The sequence below is a fragment of the Trachemys scripta genome, chromosome 11 (assembly GCF_013100865.1).
Source record: "Trachemys scripta elegans isolate TJP31775 chromosome 11, CAS_Tse_1.0, whole genome shotgun sequence".
Classification (NCBI taxonomy): domain Eukaryota; kingdom Metazoa; phylum Chordata; order Testudines; family Emydidae; genus Trachemys; species Trachemys scripta.
Genome location: NC_048308.1, coordinates 58,050,298 through 58,070,926, shown reverse-complemented (window position 1 = coordinate 58,070,926; position 20,629 = coordinate 58,050,298). Strand labels below are relative to the sequence as shown.

Sequence of the window (20,629 nt, the reverse complement as noted above, 5' to 3'; positions counted from 1 at the left end):
GAAATTACAATTTTAGAATTTAATTTCTAATAGTTTTAGTCTAAAAGTTAAAAATATTGCAATATATAATCATCAACATGGATTTGTCAAGAACAACTCATGTCAAACCAGCCTAATATCCTCCTTTGACAGGGTAAGAAGCTTTGTGGAGGGCGGGGAGCCCGGGAATAGCAGTAGATGTGAGATCTCTACTTTAGCAAGGCTATTGATACTGTCTCATATGACCGTCTCATAAACAAACTAGAGAAATATAGCCTAGACAAACCTACTTATAAGATGAATGCACAGCTGATTGGAAAAGGCGTACTCAGAAGAGTAGTTACCATTGATTCAAAATCAAGCTGTAAGAACATATCAAGTGGAGTCCCGCAGGGGTCTGCCCTGTCTCTTCTTCAGATCTGGGAAAGGTACTCCCAGCCACACAGCAGAATGCAAGGTGGAACAGATTGTTTAACATAAGTAGTTAGCACATATTGTAAAGTATCAGAGGGGTAGCAGTGTTAGTCTGCATCTGTAAAAAGCGACAGAGTCCTGTGGCATCTTATAGACTAACAGACGTATTGGAGCATAAGCTCCCATGTAGATTGGTCCAGGCTGAGGTTGATGGTGGGATGGAAGCTACTGAAATCGTGGTGGAATTCTTCCAGAGTCTCCTTCCCATGGGTCCAGATGATGAAGATGTCATCAATGTAGCTTAGGTAGAGAAGGGGCGTGAGTGGACGAGAGCTGAGGAAGCGTTGTTCCAGGTCAGCCATAAAAATGTTGGCATATTGTGGGGCAGTGTGGGTGCCCATAGCGGTGCCACTGGTCTGGAGGTATATATTGTCACCAAATTTGAAATAATTGTGCGTGAGGATAAAGTCACAGAGCTCAGCAACCAGTTTTGCTGTGGCATCATCAGGGATACTGTTCCTGACAGCTTGGATTCCATCTGTGTGTGGGATGTTTGTGTAGAGAGCCTCCACATCCATGGTGGCTAGAATGGTGTTTTCTGGAAGATCACCAATGCATTGTAGTTTTCATTCACCTGCACCTCCACCAATGTAATATATGCCATCATGTGCCAGCAATGCCCCTCTGCTATGTACAAACTGGACAGTCCCTACGTAAAAGGATAAATGGACACAAGTCATATCAGGAATGGCAATATACAAAAACCTGTAGGAGAACACTTCAATCTCCTTGGACACACAATAGCAGATTTAAAGGTAGCCTTCCTGCAGCAAAAAAACTTTAGGACCAGACTCCAAAGAGAAACTGCTGAGCTTTAGTTCATTTGCAAATTTGACACCATCAGCTCAGGATTAAACAAAGACTGTGAATGGCTAGCCAACTACAAAAGCAGTTTCTCCTCCTTTGGTGTTCACACCTCAACTGCTAGAAGAGGGCCTCATCCTCCATGATTGAATTAACCTCATTCTCTCTAGACTGATTCTTGCCTGCATATTTATACCTGCCTCTGGAAATTTCCACAACATGCATCTGACAAAGTGGGTATTCACCCACGAAAGCTTATGCTCCAATACATCTGTTAGTCTATAAGGTGCCACAGGACTCTTTGTCACTTTTCACATATTGTAAGGGACCATTCAAGGTAGAGTGAATGGTCATCATAGGAGAAAAAGAGGGAGGGGCTAATGGGGTACAGATTAAGCCATAAATTCAGTGTCTCTGTTCAGTCTGTATTGCAGAGTAATGAATTCAAGCTCCCAGACTCTTCTTTTGAAAGTATTGTGCAGGTTTTCTTTGAAGATGAGGACTATTAAGTCAGATATGGAGTGATCGGTTTGTGAAAAGAGTCTTGAAGTACATAAATTATGAAGCGGAGTGTGATAAATTGTTCTCCTTAACCACTGAGAACAGGACAAGAAGTAATGGGTTTAAATTGCAGCAAGGGAGTTTTAGGTTAGACATTAGGAAAAACTTCTTAACTGTAAGAGTAGTTAAGTACTGGAACAAATTATCTAGGGAGGTTGTAAACTATCCATCATTGGAGGTTTTTAAAACCAGATTAGATAAACACATCTGTCAGGATGGTCTAGATAATACTTAGTCCTGCTTCAGTGCAGGGGACTGGACTAGATGACTTATTGAGGTCCTTTCCAGTCCAACATTTCTATGATTATAGGCTACTGTTTCATCTCTGGAGCCAATCCTTAAAGTTTCAAATGAAAATGAATTTAGTAATAGAAACCGCACATACTTAAACATGTTTATCATAAAACCACCACACAGTCTATCATGGTTCTCTGCTAAGGAATCATTTAAGACTAGAATATCAGAAAAGATAATTATGGTGCACTGGCACAGGTGTAGTCGAGCCATGAGGCCTGATTCTCCAAAGCCTTGGTCTTTGTGTATTCACGTGCACCTGTGCAAAGTAGGTGTAAAATGCTACCTTTTTGATAGGTGTGTACTCACGTGCACATGTACAACATGCAGCAGGATGGAAAATCGGGCCCCTTGACTTAAGTAAAAAGCCAAATTGAACATGTTTGCAGCCTCTGTACAGAAATAAAGGTTTATGGTTGAGTTCATAGATACCATTGTAAAAGCCAGAAATTGCTCAGTTTCTCAAAATTGGTCTTAAAAATATATAAAGGGTCCATCTTGCTCTTATCTTGAGGAGCAGCCCAGAGCATAAAATGATTAATTGTAGAACCTTACTCTTCCAAATTAAAAAAAAAAAAAATCTTAATAGAGCTTTTCTTTGTTTTTGAATAACAAGTGTTTTGTGGATGAAAACAACCAGGACTAAGAGGTAGGATGAATACTCTAAAATTCTGGAATTGTATGTCATTTGGTTAAAGTTTAAAAATCTTTTCAGATATCTTACTGTTAGTTTTTGTTTTTTTCCCTTTTTTCTAAACAATATATTCTGGTATAACCTTTCCTAGTTATGTGATACCATCTTTATGATAAATTAAAATGAGTCTCTCGCTAGCCTAATAAAAAGCGTTGTTCTTTGTCTAATTGAGTTTTCAGCTAATGTTTCAAACCCCAATTATTACTGCTCTTGTCAGCTTATTGGCTCCTCTTATTGAAAAAGATTATGTTTCTCACAAGCAAGTCTATACCCCTCCACAGCTGTTGCCATCTCTACTGTGTAGTATAGAAGTACAGTCTGAGAATGAGGGGACAAAAGTGGCTAAGTACGAGTAAGACAAAGTCGCCTAGGAAGGAGCCACTCCAGAGGATGAGAATAACAACAATGGCTTCACAGAAGTGAAAAATGCCAGTAACAGTGTTACTCCTAATGAAGTGCTGCACAGATTTGAAGATGGATGAATCTTTGTCAGTAAATAAAAGGCAACTTCATCCAAACAGTGTAACAGAGAAGCGGCTTAGTGATTTTATTTGTAGAATGAAATGATAAAAGAGTTAATCGCTGTAGTTGGGGCTGTCTTTCCGTCATTGTGCTACTTTTGCTCTGAAAGCAATCTATTTTTGAGAAGGGACTGACAGAAGTATTTTTAATTGTGTGACTTTCTAATTATGAGTTCTACAAAGTGGTTTATGTGCTTCTTAGACACTTCACGCTATAGTAATCCAAATCTTAGAATTCTGAAATTTGAAACCTGCAGGCAGAGGTTCTGCAGAAGTGGTTTCTTGTTTCAGCAGATCACTTCAACTCTATTGCAATAGTAATATTATATAGGCTGATTGCTGGAGATTGAAAGTAAGTATTAGTAATGTTGCAGTATACCGGTTTCTTTATGAAAAGCAATTAAGAGCTAGAATGGATTCAGATTCCTTGGGTTTTTAATGTGCTTTAAATTGTAACAAACTTAGATTTTTAAAAGGAAGAGTATCAAAGAAGAAGGTTTAACTTCTTACATTTGGTGATCTGAACACTTTTTCCTCAAAAAAAAAAAAAAAAAAACATAGTATGGAACATGGATGAAAGGTGTAGTGTGCAAGTATTGAGCTATTTCCAAGCGGTTTAACATGTTAAAAGCTTCCTTAACAGACTGGAATAGCGTGGAATACTATTTAATGGAAGTGTCTGTAACAGTAAGCTATGGTATCTCTCATTGTGATGTTAACTTTGATAAACTGAAAATCTGTTGGATGTGTTTAATTGTACTGTTGGCAAATATGGTATGAGCTGGGACTGTCATAAATCTTTGGCAAATTAAAGCATTCAGTAATTGATGGATGCAAAAGAAAAAAGTAGAATGCAAAGGAATGATGCAATATTGGCTGGCAAAGTGCAGAAAAACAATTGTATTCTGTCTTCAAAGCCACAGGGTCTGATCTGTGTGTATATCAGACAGATACAGGAAGTCTTTGCATCTTAAAAGTAGTCGTTTTTTTCAGCATCAATGATTGTTCCTTTAATTTCCACAGTAGCGGTTGTTGCCAGTGGGGGAAACTAGTATTCCTTCTCAAATTCTACCCTATGGTAACCTCATAATTCAAAGCTTTGAAGTCCTAAAATCAGACTGACATTTGTTTAACTGGTATGCTGTATCCCCACAGGAAGAGCAGGCTGCTAAACTGAAAGCTGAGAAGATCAGGGTTGCTTTGGAAAAGATTAAAGAGGCACAAGTGAAAAAGGTAAGCTATATTTATATTATTTTACATGATGCCTAGGTAATCCTTATTGAATCAGAAAATATGGGTTCAATTCTGCTCTTCTCTGTTAATTACCCTTAAACTATTTTAATAAAAAAAAGACTTCTTTTTACGTTCAGTTTTTCTTTTGAGGGACATTGCTCTCTGATCTGTAGTTAGATTATTCAAATTTTAAGTAACTATTCTATTCCTTTTCTCATCCAGTCAGGGCTTAATCAAGAACTTGCACTATATGATGTGGCATCATGTTTTTCTAAGTAGCTTATTCTACAGCCAGATACAGATTTAAAAGACTTTGGCAATGTGCATTCACATCTGAAACAGAGATCCAGCCTTATTCAGTTGTCTTTGCCTGTTCAGTAGCCTCACATTTCAAATTGTCTTGTCCTCTTTATAGACTCTCATTCAATATACTTGTATCAGGCTCTCCAACTTCCAGTTCGCAAGATACAAACCCTCCTTTACTTAATAATAATAATAATAATAATAATAATAGGCAGAAGAGTAGTGATTGTAAAACATAGACAGTGTTTGATGCTATGCAGGGCCGGCTCTAGGTTTTTTTGCCGCCCCAAGCAAAAAAAAATTTTGGCTGCCCCACACCCCAGCCCTGGGCTCTTTTCTCCCCCCCTCCACCTCCCGCACCCTCTGCTGCCCCAGCCCTGGGCTCCCCCTGCCGCCCCAGCCCTGGGCTCCTCCCCACCACTGCTGACTCTACCCATTCCCCCCTCATCCGGCGCTGGCAGGGTCAGAGTAAGCAGCGAGGCTCCCGGACGTGCCTCAGCCCAGGGTCCCTCAAGCCAGGGCTCCTGTCTCCAGGACCGGCTGGGACCCAGGAGGGCAGAGCCAGGGGACCGCCCCGGCAGGGGGCTGAGGAGCTGGGGCAGGGCAGCCCCAGAGGGAGCGGAGCCCCGGAGAGCGGGACGTGGGCCCCGCACGGCAGCGCCCCGCCCTCTATGGCCCCGCTGCTGCTTCTGGCAGCCCTGCCACAGTCCCTGGGCAGCTCAGGCTGCTTCGCCCAGCCCCGGCTGCAGCACTGGGGGGCGGCTGCCCTCCAGCACCTGCAGGCAGCTTAGTGCCCGCGGGGCAGCCCCCAGCCCGAGTGTCTCTCGCTTGGAGCCTGCCCGGCCCAGCCACAAAGTGCAGGCGCTGCTCTCACGGTGCAAACCACAGTGGCCCCAGGGCGCCCCCTGCGCACGATGTGCTGCTGCTGCCAGGGCCGGCTCTAGGCTTTTGCCACCTGAAGCGCAAAAAAAAAAAAGGCCGGAATGCCGCCCCTGAAAATGTGCCGCCCCAAGCACATGCTTGGTTTGCTGGTGCCTAGAGCCGGCCTTGATGCTATGTCAAATGTAGTAAAGATGTTGCCTCCAAATTTAGGGACACTGTCAAGTAATTTAGGGCCAATATTTAGATATGTTTAATAAATCTGTATCTCTTAATATTAACAGGATAATGTCCAGTATTTAAATCCCTGAAAAATGTTAATATTTAAACATGCCATATTTAATATTTGCAAATCAAATGCTACAACTTTGTGCTAGAGTGTGAGAATTCAGAACAAATCAACTAACATTTTTTAACTTTGCAAGCTGAGTGAGGTGCGAAAAAAGTAATCAATAGCATAAAATGTGGAAACAAGATTCTAACATTCTTTGTTTTATTATATTAGTGTAGGCAACAGATTAGATTGAGGTATAATTTTTATATGGACACTGCCCTCTTTTTAAAGTAATAGTGAAACAGCAGGGAATTAGCAGTTAAGTTTTTTAAAACAGTGCTGCTTTCTCCACACACCTTCCAAGTCAGGGCTGGCTCCAGGGTTTTGGCCGCCCCAAGCAGCCCAAAAAAAAGCTGCGATCGCGATCTGCGGCGGCAATTTGGCAGGAGGTCCTTCGCTCCAAGCAGGAGTGAGGGACCGTCTGCCGAATTGCTGCCGAATAGCTGGACCTGCCGCCCCTCTCCGGAGAGGCCTCCCCAAGCACCTGCTTACCAAGCTGGTGCCTGGAGCCGGCCCTGTTCCAAGTAAAGACAATTTAAAATAGAGAACTTTTTGCTTGTTTGTTTGATTGCCCCATCAGTGAAAGACTAATATTTATGCAAAATGTGGGAGAAAGTGGCGGAAGTCTTATGACTTGCAAATTTTTAAATTAAAGCTATATGCTACTTGCATTGCCCATCATAATTGGAAAGACACTTGTATTGTGTTCCATGTATTTATGTATAATTGTGACTTTTTAATCATACTTAAGACCTGAATTCCTTGTATGGCTCTCATACTATATATTTTAAGTGTGTTGGGTTTTTTAACTAAATAGGGATGCTAAAATACTATGGACATACCGTACTCTGGAGATGAGTTTTCAAATATTCATGTACTTCGACCAGTAATATGATTCACTTCATGCAGGTTTAAACTAGAGCAAGGGTCGGCAACGTTCGGCACGCGGCTCGCCAGGGTAAGCACCCTAGCGGGCCGGGCTGGTTTATTTACCTGCTGACGCGGCAGGTTCGGCCGATCGCGGCCCCCACTGGCCGCGGTTCGCCGTCCTGGGCCAATGGGGGCGGCGGGAAGTGGCGCGGGTCGAGTGATGTGCTGGCCGCGGCTTCCCGCCGCCCCCATTGGCCCGGGACAGCGAACCGCAGCCAGTGGGGGCCGCAATCGGCCGAACCTGCCGCATCAGCAGGTAAATAAACCGGCCCGGCCCCCTAGGGTGCTTACCCTGGCGAGCCGCGTGCCGAACGTTGCCGACCCCTGAACTAGAGTAAATGGTGAATTCTCTGTAACTTGAAGTCTTTAAATCATGATTTGAGGATCTCACTAACTCAGTCAGAGGTTATGGGTCTATTACAGGAGTGGGTGGGCAAGGTTCTGGCCTGCAATGTGCAAGAGGTCAGACTTGATGGTCATAATGGTCCCGTCTGACCTTAAACTCTGAGTTTATATGCTTTTTTTGTTGGTTTTGACAAAGTTAGTTAGGAAAATCTAGATGCTAAAAAAATGAAAAATACAAATTTATGAGCAATAGCAACAATACACAAAACTCTCCTTTTATATCATTTTCAATTAATAACAACACGTTAGCCTTGCATTCTTTTTTTTCATAAGAATGAAAACAGTAATTAATAAAAATTAGTCGTCCGGTAGATCAATGGAAATAAATTATCATTGTATCAATTTTTAAAAGAGCAATGCGTAAAATTTCATATGAATTTATACAAGGCATTTGTGCTTGCATCTAGTTGCTTGAGACAAGCTTGTGTGAAGACAAGTTTCTTTTTTTGGCAATATGTTGGGTTTTTTAATGCATAACTAAAATAAAACTACATATTGTAGATTTTTTTCCTTTTACAAAAGGAACACGACGTTTTGATGAGTGGGTTTTGAAATGAACATCTAGCTATTAAATATGGCTCTTTGCATCTTTAAGGGAGAAGGAATTGATTTTGATATAAACTCTATATGAGCTAAACTTTATTTTTGTAATTTAGGTTCAATAAGAAATATATTTGGGAAATTAATCCCTGTTATTTTTCTTCCCCTTCGGGTCACAGCTGGTAATCAGAGTTCACATGTCTGATGATAGCTCCAAAACTATGATGGTGGATGAGAGACAGACAGTAAGACAAGTACTGGACAATCTGATGGACAAATCCCACTGTGGCTACAGTTTAGACTGGTCACTGGTAGAAACCATATCTGAATTACAAATGGGTAAGTAAACATGTTAATAATTTTGATTCCTACTTTTTATCTTATTATCAGTTCACTTAGCATTTGTCCATATGGACTTCATACTAATTTAAATATTATTAATCCATAAAACTGTTAGTGTTCATCAGCCTCTGGAATAAATTTTCATCATTTTGATTGTCGGTTATGTTTAGAGTTCTGCAACCATTTCTGACTTTAATACCTTGTACCTGTATTCACTTAAAATCTGTCTCTTTATAGTTAAATGAACTCCAATTAAAGTAGCAAACCGTTGTACATTGACCCCTTATTAGGACAACAGGCCTCTAATAGCTGAACTGTCTAGGAGAAGGTTGGACAATGCAGAACACATATTTGGAGGGGGCGGGAAATTTGGAACTGGGCGTGTGTTGGGGTCACCCTGAAGGTAGTAACCAAGGCCGCTGGAAACCAGTGTGTGGCTGGTATGTTGCTGACAGGCTGATGGGGTCAGAGTTGCTGGATCAGGGGTGTAGATCTATAAGGACACTTGGGGTGATCTGCATGCTGTTTGTGAGCAGCCCAGATTGGGAGCTACAAGAGCAAGGACACCTAAGGTTGCATGGCAGGTGGTGACAAAACCCTTCTGGAGGAAATTCACAAGACATCTCACACATTCCTGGATATTTTGCAGAATGTGGGATCTAGTAGAGTGATGCTGCTCATTAATGAGGCCATCCTAGAGCCTGCCAAAGTCACGTGTCATACTCCAGCAACATGCGCACCTACTCTTAAGAGGGCAGAAAAGAAGTTGTATGTCCCAGCCAAGGGGACAGTTTTTGTTCTCTCATCCTGTCCCAAACTCTTTGGTGGTTCAAGTGGCCACTGAAAGGAAAAGGAAACACCACACAAAGCCCACTCCTTCAGATAAAGGGGCCAAATGTGTGGACCTACTCATAACAAATATTTTCATCCACCAGTCTGCAATTACCTGGCTTTGTTGTCAGTGTGATTGTATCAGTGTCTCTAAAATTTTGTAATTCAGAGACAAGCTCCCTCAGTAGGATAGCAGTCAATTTCAAGTGCTTATCGAGGAGGGTAGATTGGTGGCTAGAACATCCCTACAGGCTGCAGTTGATGCAGCCTCAGGATAATGGCAACTATCGTGATGTGTCAGGAATCCTGACTTGCCTCAGCGAAGTTCAATCCAATGTGAAGGACTTGCCCTTTGACGGAAATAACTTATTTAGCTAAAAGACTGAGCCCTGGTCTACACTATGAGTTTAGGTTGAATTTAGCAGCGTTAGATGGATTTAACCCGGCACCAGTCCACATGACGAAGCCATTTTTGTCGACTTACAGGGCTCTTAAAATCGATTTCTTTACTCCTCCCCAACGAGGGGATTAGCGCTGAAATAGACATAACCGGGTCGAATTTGGGTAGTGTGGATGCAATTCGACAGTATTGGCCTCCAGGAGCTATCCCAGAGTGCTCCATTGTGACCACTCTGGACAGCACTTTGAACTCAGATACACTAGCCAGGTACACAGGAAAAGCCCGGGGAACTTTTGAATTTCATTTCCTGTTTGGCCAGCGTGGTGAACTCAGCAGCACAAGTGATCATGCAGTCCCCCCAGAATGTTTCTACGCTCCCTCTATCATTCTCCGTCCCGGAGGTTATCACAGATTAGAAGGTGGAAAAAACGCACTTGCGATGACACGTTTTCTGAGCTCATGCAGTCCTCCCGCACTGATAGGGCACAGCATAATGAATGGAGGCATTCAGTGGCAGAGGCCAGGAAAGAATTGCTGTGTTTGCTTAACGGCAAAAGTATCATGCCTCGCTAGCGATCCTGCCTGAGCCAGGTGGCTGTGTCACATACACTCCGCGCTGTCACCTTGGGCGGGGGCATGACCGCTTTGTGAGCAGGAAGGCCCTAGATAGACATTGCATTAGGTAGCTTCTGTACAGGGCTGGCTCCAGGCACCAGTGCAGCAAGCAGGTGCTTGGGGCAGCCAACGGAAAGGGGTGGCACGTCCGGGAATTTGGCGGCGGGTTCCTTGGTCCTTCTCGGAGGGAAGGACCTGCTGCCGAATTGCCGCCGAAGAATGAAGCGGCGGCGGTAGAGCTGCTGCCGGAGTGCCGCCGATCGCGGCTTTTTTGTTTTTTCTTTTTCTTTCCGCCTCTCTCCCACCTCCCTCACCCCCCACTTCAGGCAGCAAAAACGCTGGAGCCAGCCCTGCTTCTGTAGCTGGAGAAAACATTCCTGTGCATTCGGCTAAGTCTGTGGCAAAAAAAGAGAAGCCCTGTAGTGCAGGAGTTATCACGTTCACCTAACACGCGAAAGCCCCGTAGTGTAGTGTTTATCATGTTCACCTAACACACGAAACATCCCCAGTTCGAAACCGGGCAGAAACAGGTCACTGTTCCTTTTTCTGACTCTCCTCCTACATTTTTAGTCTTAGAACAGAACGTGTTCAGGCTGTGAAATTTTACTTTGAATTATATTAATTATGAGTTAAATAATATGGAAGCTCTCTCTAAGTTATAGTCCCAGGTTCCTTACCCTTTCAGCTGCTCTGATAAATTAACATTTTTGTTAGGGGCGGGGGGAGATTTTCATGAAGCCTTTTATAGGGACTAAATGCTATCTAGGACTCTGAAATAATCTTAACGTGGCCCATAGAGTGCAATCCTTTGTTCTGGATTTGTCATTCCACAAGTTGAACTGCTCCTTACTACTGTCCAGGCTTCATGAGCAAGGGGCAAGCTGGGGTAGGTGCGACCGTGCGGTGCTGCCGGCTGGGAGAGCAGCCTGAGGCAGAAGCCTCCAGCTTGCACTGCCGGTCTGGGGCTCCGTCCGCTGGCCCCGCTCAGCCCGCTGCCTGCCTGGGGTTCCGATCATCCAGGCAGGCAGCAGGCTGAGCGGGTCCGGCGGACAGGACCCCGGAAAAAAGGCGTGAAACAATTGTCTGCCATTGCTTTCGTGGAAGGAGGGTGGGAGGGGGGCCTGATGACATGTACCCAAAACCACCCGCGACAAAGTTTTTGCCCCATTGGGCATTGGGAGTTTAACCCAGAATTCCAATGGGCAGCGGAGACTGCGGGAACTGTGGGATAGCTACCCACAGTGCACCGCTCTGTAAGTCGATGCTAGCCGCGGTAGTGAGGACGCACTCCGACTTAATGCGCTTAGTGTGGACATATACAATAGACTGTATAAAATCAAATTCTAAAAAATTGACTTCTATATTGACCTAATTTCGTAGTGTAGACATACCCTGAGTCATCCTGTTCATTGAAAGGCTCAAGGGCAACCCTCTGCTCCCTCGGTGTATATATACACCAGCACTGAAGATGAAGTATCATAAGCAGTTTAGACCAGTACCACAGCCCTTCTACCATCAAAGGTATATGAACCACAGCAGAAGCAGAAGAGGGATTAAACACAATGCTTTCTTTCCTCCTTCTTGCAACCACAACTGCAGTCAAGAGTACTTTTGATGGGACCTCCAAGGGTTGCAAACCAACTGAGATGCCATCTCTTTCGGCCCCCAACATGCAGTTTTGGTGGGGGCCTAGCCCAGTTTTCCTGTACCTGGTGGGTAACAGACAAATATCATCAACACCATCTGTTCAGGCTATATTGTAGAGTTCCTCTTCCCCTCCAAAACCACCTTACCCATCCCTTTTTAGGGACCACTCTCACGAGAGGATACTCATTCACGAGGAAAGCTTAGAGAGGGATTTTATTCCAAATATTTCCTCATCCCAAAGAAAAGGGAGGATAGAGACCTCCGGCAAATCAATGTCTTTATCCACAGATTTAGATTCAGGATAGTCACCTTGGCATCGATAATCCCATTCCTAGAGATGACAGGGTCACAGTTCTTGACATGAAGGGTGACTATTTTCATATAGATGTCCATCCCTCTCACAGGAGATTGCTGTGGTTTACTATAGGTCCAAACTGTTATCAAGACAGGGTGCTCCCCTTAAGAATAGCAACATTTACGAAGGTACTTTCATTTGTGGCAGCAAGCTTCTATTGCCACGGCTTGACAGTCTTTCCTTACCGAGATGACTATGGACAGGGAGATCTCGTTAGGTGGTACCACCTCATCTCTAGCATCACTGGGAATCTGTGTGAATGCAGATAAGTCCATTTTAGTTCCCTCACAGACCATAGAATTTATCGGAGTGACTCTGGATTCTGAGCCAGAGCTTATCTCCCTCCGTATAGATTCCAATCCATGAACAATTTAATCAGTCATCTCAGAAAGAGCCTGCAGATGTTGGTTTGTTCAAACCTTATCATCCTTGGTCAAATGGGATCCTGTACCTACATGACACCTTTTGTGAGACTTTGGCTTTGCTGTCTACAAGCCTGGCTTCAGACGGTGTATATGCCAAGCAGACACAATATGGACAAGTTAATCCTGCTCCCTGCCTCTCTCCCTTCCTCTCTCCCACCCCCCGCTTCAGAGTGTGGGACTATCTAGCTTGGTGTCAGAGCAGGAACGTGGGGGGAGAGAGAGTTCCCTTCACTCTGTGCCCACCTGAGAAGATAGGTGCCTCCTTCTTAAGATGAGACCCCCCATCTGGATAACCACACAACACAAGAAACATGGACTCCTTGTGAATCCAGGAACACACGAGCTCATAAACCTCCTGAACCTGAGAGCTCTCCGAGTAGCATGCAAAGAATTCTTATTGATCATACAATTCCTGCATATTTAGGTAATGTCAGACAACATAAGTGTTCTATGTCAGCAAGCAAGGGGGAGCAAATTCTTATTCCCTTTGCATGGAGGCGAAACTATAAAACTCGTGTATTCACCACCATATTATTCTAACAGCAGTACACCTTCCTGCTCTGTTACAGTTAGCTGATACCTTCCTCCACATGGTAGGAGGGCCCACTCTACCAGAGCCCAAGCAGTTTCGGTAGCCTCACTTCATGAAGTGCCACTTGTTGACATCTGTAAAGCAGCAATGTGGAGCTCTGTCCATTCATAAAACATTATCCCTTGTGCTAGCCTCCATAGCTGCACTTTAACTTTGCAACTTTAACTTTGGCCTTTCTTGAGTCTTGACTGGGTAACTTTGCAATCTCGACAGTTTCATATTCTAGATTGTTCAATATAATTTCTTATGGGGGTGTTAGAAGAATCAAAAAACAATAGACACACAAACCTGTTTGCTTAGACAATTTAGCAGTTCACCACCAGAATTCTAAAAAAGAAACCTGCATGCCATTGTGCACAAAGTTGTCAATGGCTCAGAGTTCCTACTGATTTACCTAGAAATCTTTTTGCAAAGGAGGGAAGGCTCTTGTCAGAGAATTCATACTTAATTGTATAGTGAAGGAGACAAGGGCTCGGCAGGGCCTTTTTCACAGAGCCTGTAGTAACAGCAGGGTGAACTAACTGGTATACATTGCTTTTGCCTTATTAATTGTTCATGAACTGAATGTGCAATGAAGTTTAATAAGCTCTTTCAGCTACTAGACTCTGCAGAAGAGCAACTGTTCTCCTGCAAAGTTCCTGAGCTTCCTTATCTCATTTCACTTTAATCAAATGAGGTAGGGCTTGCTAAATTTTCCTGTGATCCTAAATTAGCTATGCACACTTTTATATAACCATCTTTCAGTTAGAACATCAAGAGTGTTCTTTCATTTTTATTTTTACATAATTCTTGTTTAAAAAAAGTCACCTGGGTATGTAAGAACTATAAATTTCAAATGAGATGATAAATAGCTGAAAATACAATATTCAGGTCTTCACTGTACTGTGTTTATATTGTAAGTATACAAACATCTAACCCAGGGGTCGGCAACTTGCAGCTCTTTGACTGCCCCCCTAGCGGTCTAGGGGCTTTTTAAAAAAAAAAACAACAAAAAACTGCATTTACTTTATTTGCTTCTTTACACTCTAAAACAGTGATCACCAGCCCGTCAATCACAATAGACTGGTCGATCCTGGAGCCTCTGCCAGGTGATCACGATCTACCAGCCGCTAAAAGTCCAGCAGCACAGCAGGGCTCAGGCAGGCTGCCTACATGCCTTGGCCTCATGCCGCTTCCGGAAGCAGCCGACAGCTGGCACATCTCTGCACATCCCTGGGGGGAGGGGGAGAGGCGGCTCCGTGTGCTGCCCCTTCCCCCAGCACTGTCCTCTCAGCTCCCATTGGCTTCCATTTTAACAAACTGTTAACTATATATCTGTCTTTTTCCTCACATCTTATCCACCTACTGGATCCTGCTTTGAGGTCATGTTACAAAATGTGAGAGAGTAGAATTTTTTTTTTTTACTTGTTTGCTCTTTCTCGTTTATGCAGAAAGAATCTTCGAGGACCATGAAAATTTAGTTGAAAATCTTCTAAACTGGACCAGAGACAGTCAAAACAAACTTATATTTGTGGAACGTATAGAAAAATATGCACTTTTCAAAAATCCCCAGGTAAGTCTGAAGCTAATTTTTTTCACTTAATTTTAAGCTTATAAATGTCTCTTGGTAGCACCTTTGTCAACATTTTTATATTGATATTTGTATCTGTACAAACACACACAGTAGCTTTGCATTTTAACAGTACCTCCAGAATACACTCTGTGGTCAGCGCAAGATTAGCCCCCAAAATGAAAATCCTTGATGATCTAACCAATCCATTTTCTAAGTGTGTGAATAGTTTAGTGGAATTAATAGCAGCCCATGTAACCAGTTTGCATGGAATACTCACCAATACTTAGTGCTATTCACATCTAGACAGTCCGGAGGAAAGGGTTTGAGCTTGAGTTGTGACACATATCACTTTGGGGAGACTGGCAATGCCCCCCCCCCCCCCCATCTCACGAGGATAGGGTGAGGGGAATTGGATGGATTCTGTGGGATAGACAGCTGTCTACAAGGGAGGGGCAGAGAGATAAGGAGAGCGAATGCCTGAGGAAGCCAGGGTCCGTCTTCATTCAGCTGTTTCCTGATCAAACAACAAAAAGGTCACTGTTCTTTTTCAAAAATTAACTATGGAGGGATGTTAATTAGGGTTTCTTGATTATAAGCATTAATGAAAAGAATATGATGTAATGCTAGAGGCCTACAGCACTGAGGGGACAGAGAGGTGAAAATAAAATCAGGAATCGAAACAAAGGACCATTTGAAAAATAAAGAATTAACAAAGGCATGTTTAACATCACCTTGATCACTTGCTTGCTTAACCTCTAGTCTGTATATTGGGTGTATGGATAGGATGACCAGATGTCTCGCTTTTAAAGGGACAGTCCTGTTTTTTGGGACTTTTTCTTGTGTAGGCGCCTATTACCTTGCACCCCCTGTCCGTTTTTTCACAGTTGCTATCTGGTAACCCTATGCATGGATCATGTTCTTAAGTCTGCGAGGTACCTAATACACTAGGCTCTTGGGCTTCACTTTCCAAAAGCGAGTAGTGATATTCGGTGCCCCAACTTGAGAGACCTTTATAAGGAGCATCTATTTTCAGCGAGAACTGAACATCAGGCCTCTTTCTGTGATCTCCGGCTGAGGCACCCAAAATCTTAGTCACTTTTGAAAGCGTATTCCTCAATACATGAGTGACATCAATACATGTCACTGGCTATTAGTAATAAGAATGGGCCTTCTGTAGATGGAAGTCAGCATGAACGTGTTACTTACTCAGTTAAAAACCTTGGTCTGACCTAATACCATGAATATTGTTTTGCTTCCAGAGAGAGCAGGTGAGTATAAAGGGGTCTGGAAGATGCTCACGGTCAGTGTACCAACCCCTTCCAGCTTAGGTGGGGAAGAGTGCAGAATCACTTTACTGGATAAAAGGATTATATCATACTGATGAGACACACACCATATGGATAAACAATTGCTATTTGGCTTCTTTTTTCAGAAGTTATTGTTTATCATGATTTTCTTTCATAGAAAGTATTAATTATTATTATTTATTATGAAAAACTATAGAGATGGAGTGGAAAAGCGTAGAACAGTCCCATGTCCGCTCCTTCCAGAATATTGAATGATGGGATGGAGTAGTCTACTAAAGGCCCAAATTTTTTTCATCTAATTTTTATTCTGGATTTTTAATTTTATCTGTTTATATTACACCAATCAGTGACTGGCTTTATGGCTAACCACGATGGCTGAGAACTGCAGCTTATGATGCTTTTACTTAAGGTAATGTCACATGGACTGGCTAATATTCCTGAAAATACAAAAGGGTTTTTTCCAGCCCTTTAAGATTACAGAATGCAATATTTTGGTTTCTTTTATTCTTTAGCAACCTACCACATGAGTCTCAATTTTGCTCCAAAATCATTTTTTTAAATATTATCTAGCTGTACTAGTGGACCAGACAGGTCTTAGAAAAGCTAAACTCTTATCAGCACGAGGAAGTGAAAAAGATAACTTGGTTTGACTTCAAAACTTCAGTAGAAGTTTCATCCTTTCATTTTCTTTTGTTATAGAACTACCTGCTGGGGAAAAAAGAAACCTCTGAGATGGCAGACAGAAATAAAGAAGTGCTGCTGGAGGTAAGACAACTAAAACAAAAAGAATTCATAATATGTAAATGAATGTTTAAAATTAGACTTCAATTTATATTTATAAATAGTGTATAAATGATAAATTATTAATGACTTAATAAATGATTAAATGTTTTTTATAGATCGTTAGAGTCCAGTAGGTCAAAAGATTGCTTATAGCCATGGCATTTGACCATCTATAACCCCACCTTGTGCTATGCTTGTCGTCGTCTTAGCATATGCGCAACGTGCTTCATGTGGCACATGACCAGGTTTAATTACCAAATTTGGTCTGCTGGTTAGATCATTGGCTTCCCCAGACCAGGTACTGACGGTGAGCGTGAACACTGCTCAGTGAACACTGAGCCCCCCCACCCCATGCTTGTAATTTTCTGTAGCATATACCAGTCAATTCTGGATTATGATTATAACATCTGTAATGCTTTTATCATCTATTTAATAAACGGAACCTTAATATAAAGTGTGACCTACATTTCCGCTGATAGCACTAATAGCAAAATACACACAAGATGGATCATAGTTGGGCCCACTGACTATTAGTGAGGTTTTTGTGTATGCCTGGGAAATTGTACAGCTGAGGTGTGGGCCCATGTCTTTCAGGTTTGGTTAAAGCCATTGGAGCACTTTTGGGACTATTACTGATAAGCATTGGTTAAGAAACCTTCACACCTGTCAATAAGTAGCACCTTTATTGGCATTCTGTACAGAGGGGAGAACTATTAAATCAGACGCAAAGTTCAAATGGGCACATACTCATAATTACCCTTCATGTTAGAACTGAGTGGAGCAGTCACTAATTATGCTATATACACCTCTACCCTTATATAACGCGACCCGATATAACATGAATTCAGATATAACACAGTAAAGCTGCGCTCCGGGGGGCAGGGCTGTGCATTCCGGCAGATCAAAGCAAATTCGATATAACGCGGTAAGATTTTCTGGCTCCCGAGGACAGTGTTATATCGGGGTAGAGGTGTATATTCTCTAGATGAATAAAGGATTTCAACCCCCAGGCTTCTAAACCCAGTCCAGTTCATCATTTTAAAATATTAATATGTTTTTATATGTTCTCTTTTTTTCTATACTGCCATTGGCTCTCTCTAGGAATGTTTTTGTGGCAGTTCTGTAACTGTGCCAGAAATAGAGGGAGTCCTGTGGCTGAAAGATGATGGCAAGAAGTCTTGGAAGAAGCGTTATTTTCTTTTGCGAGCTTCTGGAATCTACTATGTCCCTAAAGGAAAAGCAAAGGTGTCTTCTTTAGTTTTACTTTTATAAAATATAGCTCTTAAGAGTGATTGTCTAATTTCAACCTGCCGTCTGGTAATGAACGAAAAACTCAAGCAAAATGAACATCCTCTTGATAATTTAAATGTGTATGGGTAAAAGGAGCCTTGAATATTACTTCAGAATTTTGGCTGCACTATGCTCTTGCTTAGATTATCATTACAATCCATCAATTAAAAACATAGCTTTAAAATATAAATGAACAATAATTTATTCAAGAAGGATTTGATGTAAAACAATCTGACCCCCAATTCAAAATTGAGATCACAAGGATCTTCCATTTGGAAGAGCTCAGCATACGTTTGTTCAGAGTAGAATAGTTCTCCTAAAAAGTGTGTGTGTATGTACAGTCAGGGCAGTTTGATTTCTTTTCTCCTGCCTAATCCCATAGACCTTTTTCACAGGTGAAGGACTAAGTGACACTACAAGTTTTAGTGTGTCCCTGACTAATATGTGCCAGGGAAAGTTTGAGTCATTCAGACTACCAAATGGCACTGTTTTGAGTAGTTCATATTCAAGGGTTTCTTTTTAGTCTATTTTCAACCATAGTTTCTGGAATCAATGTAGATCATACCTTTTCTGCATGATTTCTACAACTTTGTTTTCTATGTTGACATCATACTATACTGGAGGAAAAATAGAAAATTGCTGCACTGATTGTTGACTTCGTGACTTCCAGGCTGATTTACTGCAACTCATTGTACCTGGAAATGGCTGGTCCAAAACACAGCAGCTCACCTCCTAACAGCTGGTCACCAAAAGCAAATAAACCCCAGCCCAGTGTTCTGTTCTGATCAGTACATTGGCTCCCCATAGAACTAAGTAAATTTCAAATATTAGTCTTCCTCTTTGAGGCTTTCCATTTCATTAGACAAGCTACATATAAGACACCATGTAAAAAGGGTGTACCTTACAATCAGAAATACTTGAATATGAAATCTTAAAACAGTGAGGTTCTGAATGAATGCTTATATTACCGGCAGCTGCTGAAGAGTTCCCCATGTGACTTTTCCTGTTGACCCTCTGCTCATTTTAGGTTTCAGTGGTGGCCTGGAATATAATACTGTCAAAAGAAACAAACAAATAATTTTTGAACTAATAATGCGCAAAAAATACACAGATTTGAAAAAGCATATCCTAGTTAAAAAAATAAAACCTTATGCAAGGATTTGCTGTATAGACCTATTCCACTTGGCATATTGTTTGTTAGTCTTAATGATTCATTCAACATTTTAATTAACAATACTGTTTTTTCATGTGAATGGAATAAGAAACATCTTAAACATTTTGGAACGTGCTGGCAAGTTATTTCAGATAACTGTAGTATTTTCCTCCATCTGTGATACGTAATTCTTCACTTTTTAGACTTCTTACTGGTTAAAATTCAGATACAGGGATTTTGTCCTTGGAAAATTAGCGGTTACTGAATTTCAGTAGCACCGATTTCTTGTTTTAGTTCAGTTCTAACTGTTCGTTAATGTAGCTTCTTGGAACTGGTGCATCCACTCGGATTAATGTGCTTTGCTCTTTGTCGTTCCAGTCTAAGTGGTTGCCTACACCCACAATTCAACTGGCTCATTTTAGTTAGACCAGTGCAACTGTACATGTGGGCACATGCTTGCGTTGGCTTAGCTTGCCAACTTGAACCAAAGTAAGAGTGTCCTCACACATAGTTGCCCCCAGTTTAGCAAAATTGGAGAAACGTTGCACTGCTAGTTAAATTGGTGCAACTTTGTGTGTAGATCAGGCCTAGGAGTGAAGAGTTGGCAGTGTTTAAATCAAGGTTTTTCATTGTGGCTTTGATTTTCCTTATTAATTTTTCATAACTGAATATTTCTGTGTTTAATAGGTCTCGCGAGATCTGGTGTGCTTTCTTCAGCTAGATCATGTCAATGTTTACTACGGACAGGACTATCGGAACAAGTACAAAGCACCTACAGATTACTGTTTAGTGCTGAAGGTAACTTGTTATATGTTTTTAAGTGTTTTACCAAACAGAGCAAGTATAAAGGTGCTCTAGGAATTTTAAATACATGCTACTTTTGTCTAGAGTCCTCCAACAGCTAGATTCTTCTAACTAGGTTCTAGTTGTGACGAGGTAAGAGGAATTAATACAGAAAGTTAATGGATGCTGAGATAGGCTGTAATGCAGAGCGTGCTTTCCACAATGCTGTAACTAATGGAAAATTAACCAAGAGTTTTCAGTCGGGAATACAACTTTAATTATGAAAAAATTCAGTCTGTTTAAAGATACATTTCTAGAAAACCTAGAGCAAGTGATATTCTCATTAAATACACTGAAAAATACATTTCTATTGTGTGTTATGCTACCTCCTAGTACATGGAACAGAGTGGGATAAAGTGCAACAGTGGAGCAATGCAGAAGGGAGAACTAGCTGCAGAGGTCTTTGCTGTTCCCCACCCCCACATAGCTGGCTGATTCCTCTCTATAAATGATCTACACACATACAAAAGGGCCGAGAAGGAGCTTAGAAAGTATTACGTTATATAGTATGTTCCCACTGACAATTGCAATAAAAAAAAATAA

The 20,629-nt window shown here is 41.9% G+C and overlaps 1 protein-coding gene across 7 annotated transcripts in view; it reads left to right on the top strand.

Annotated features, from left to right (window-relative positions):
- The window catches only part of RAPH1 (Ras association (RalGDS/AF-6) and pleckstrin homology domains 1), a 157,744-nt gene that overhangs the window by 114,786 nt on the left and 22,329 nt on the right, over window positions 1-20,629 (top strand). For all 7 annotated transcript variants that reach the window (XM_034785144.1, XM_034785143.1, XM_034785140.1 and 4 more), the window contains 6 exons: window positions 4,483-4,560; window positions 8,131-8,290; window positions 14,589-14,710; window positions 16,717-16,782; window positions 17,902-18,045; window positions 19,931-20,041. In XM_034785144.1, coding sequence (XP_034641035.1) covers window positions 4,483-4,560; window positions 8,131-8,290; window positions 14,589-14,710; window positions 16,717-16,782; window positions 17,902-18,045; window positions 19,931-20,041 — 681 coding nt within the window. The remainder of the gene's footprint in view (window positions 1-4,482; window positions 4,561-8,130; window positions 8,291-14,588; window positions 14,711-16,716; window positions 16,783-17,901; window positions 18,046-19,930; window positions 20,042-20,629) is intronic.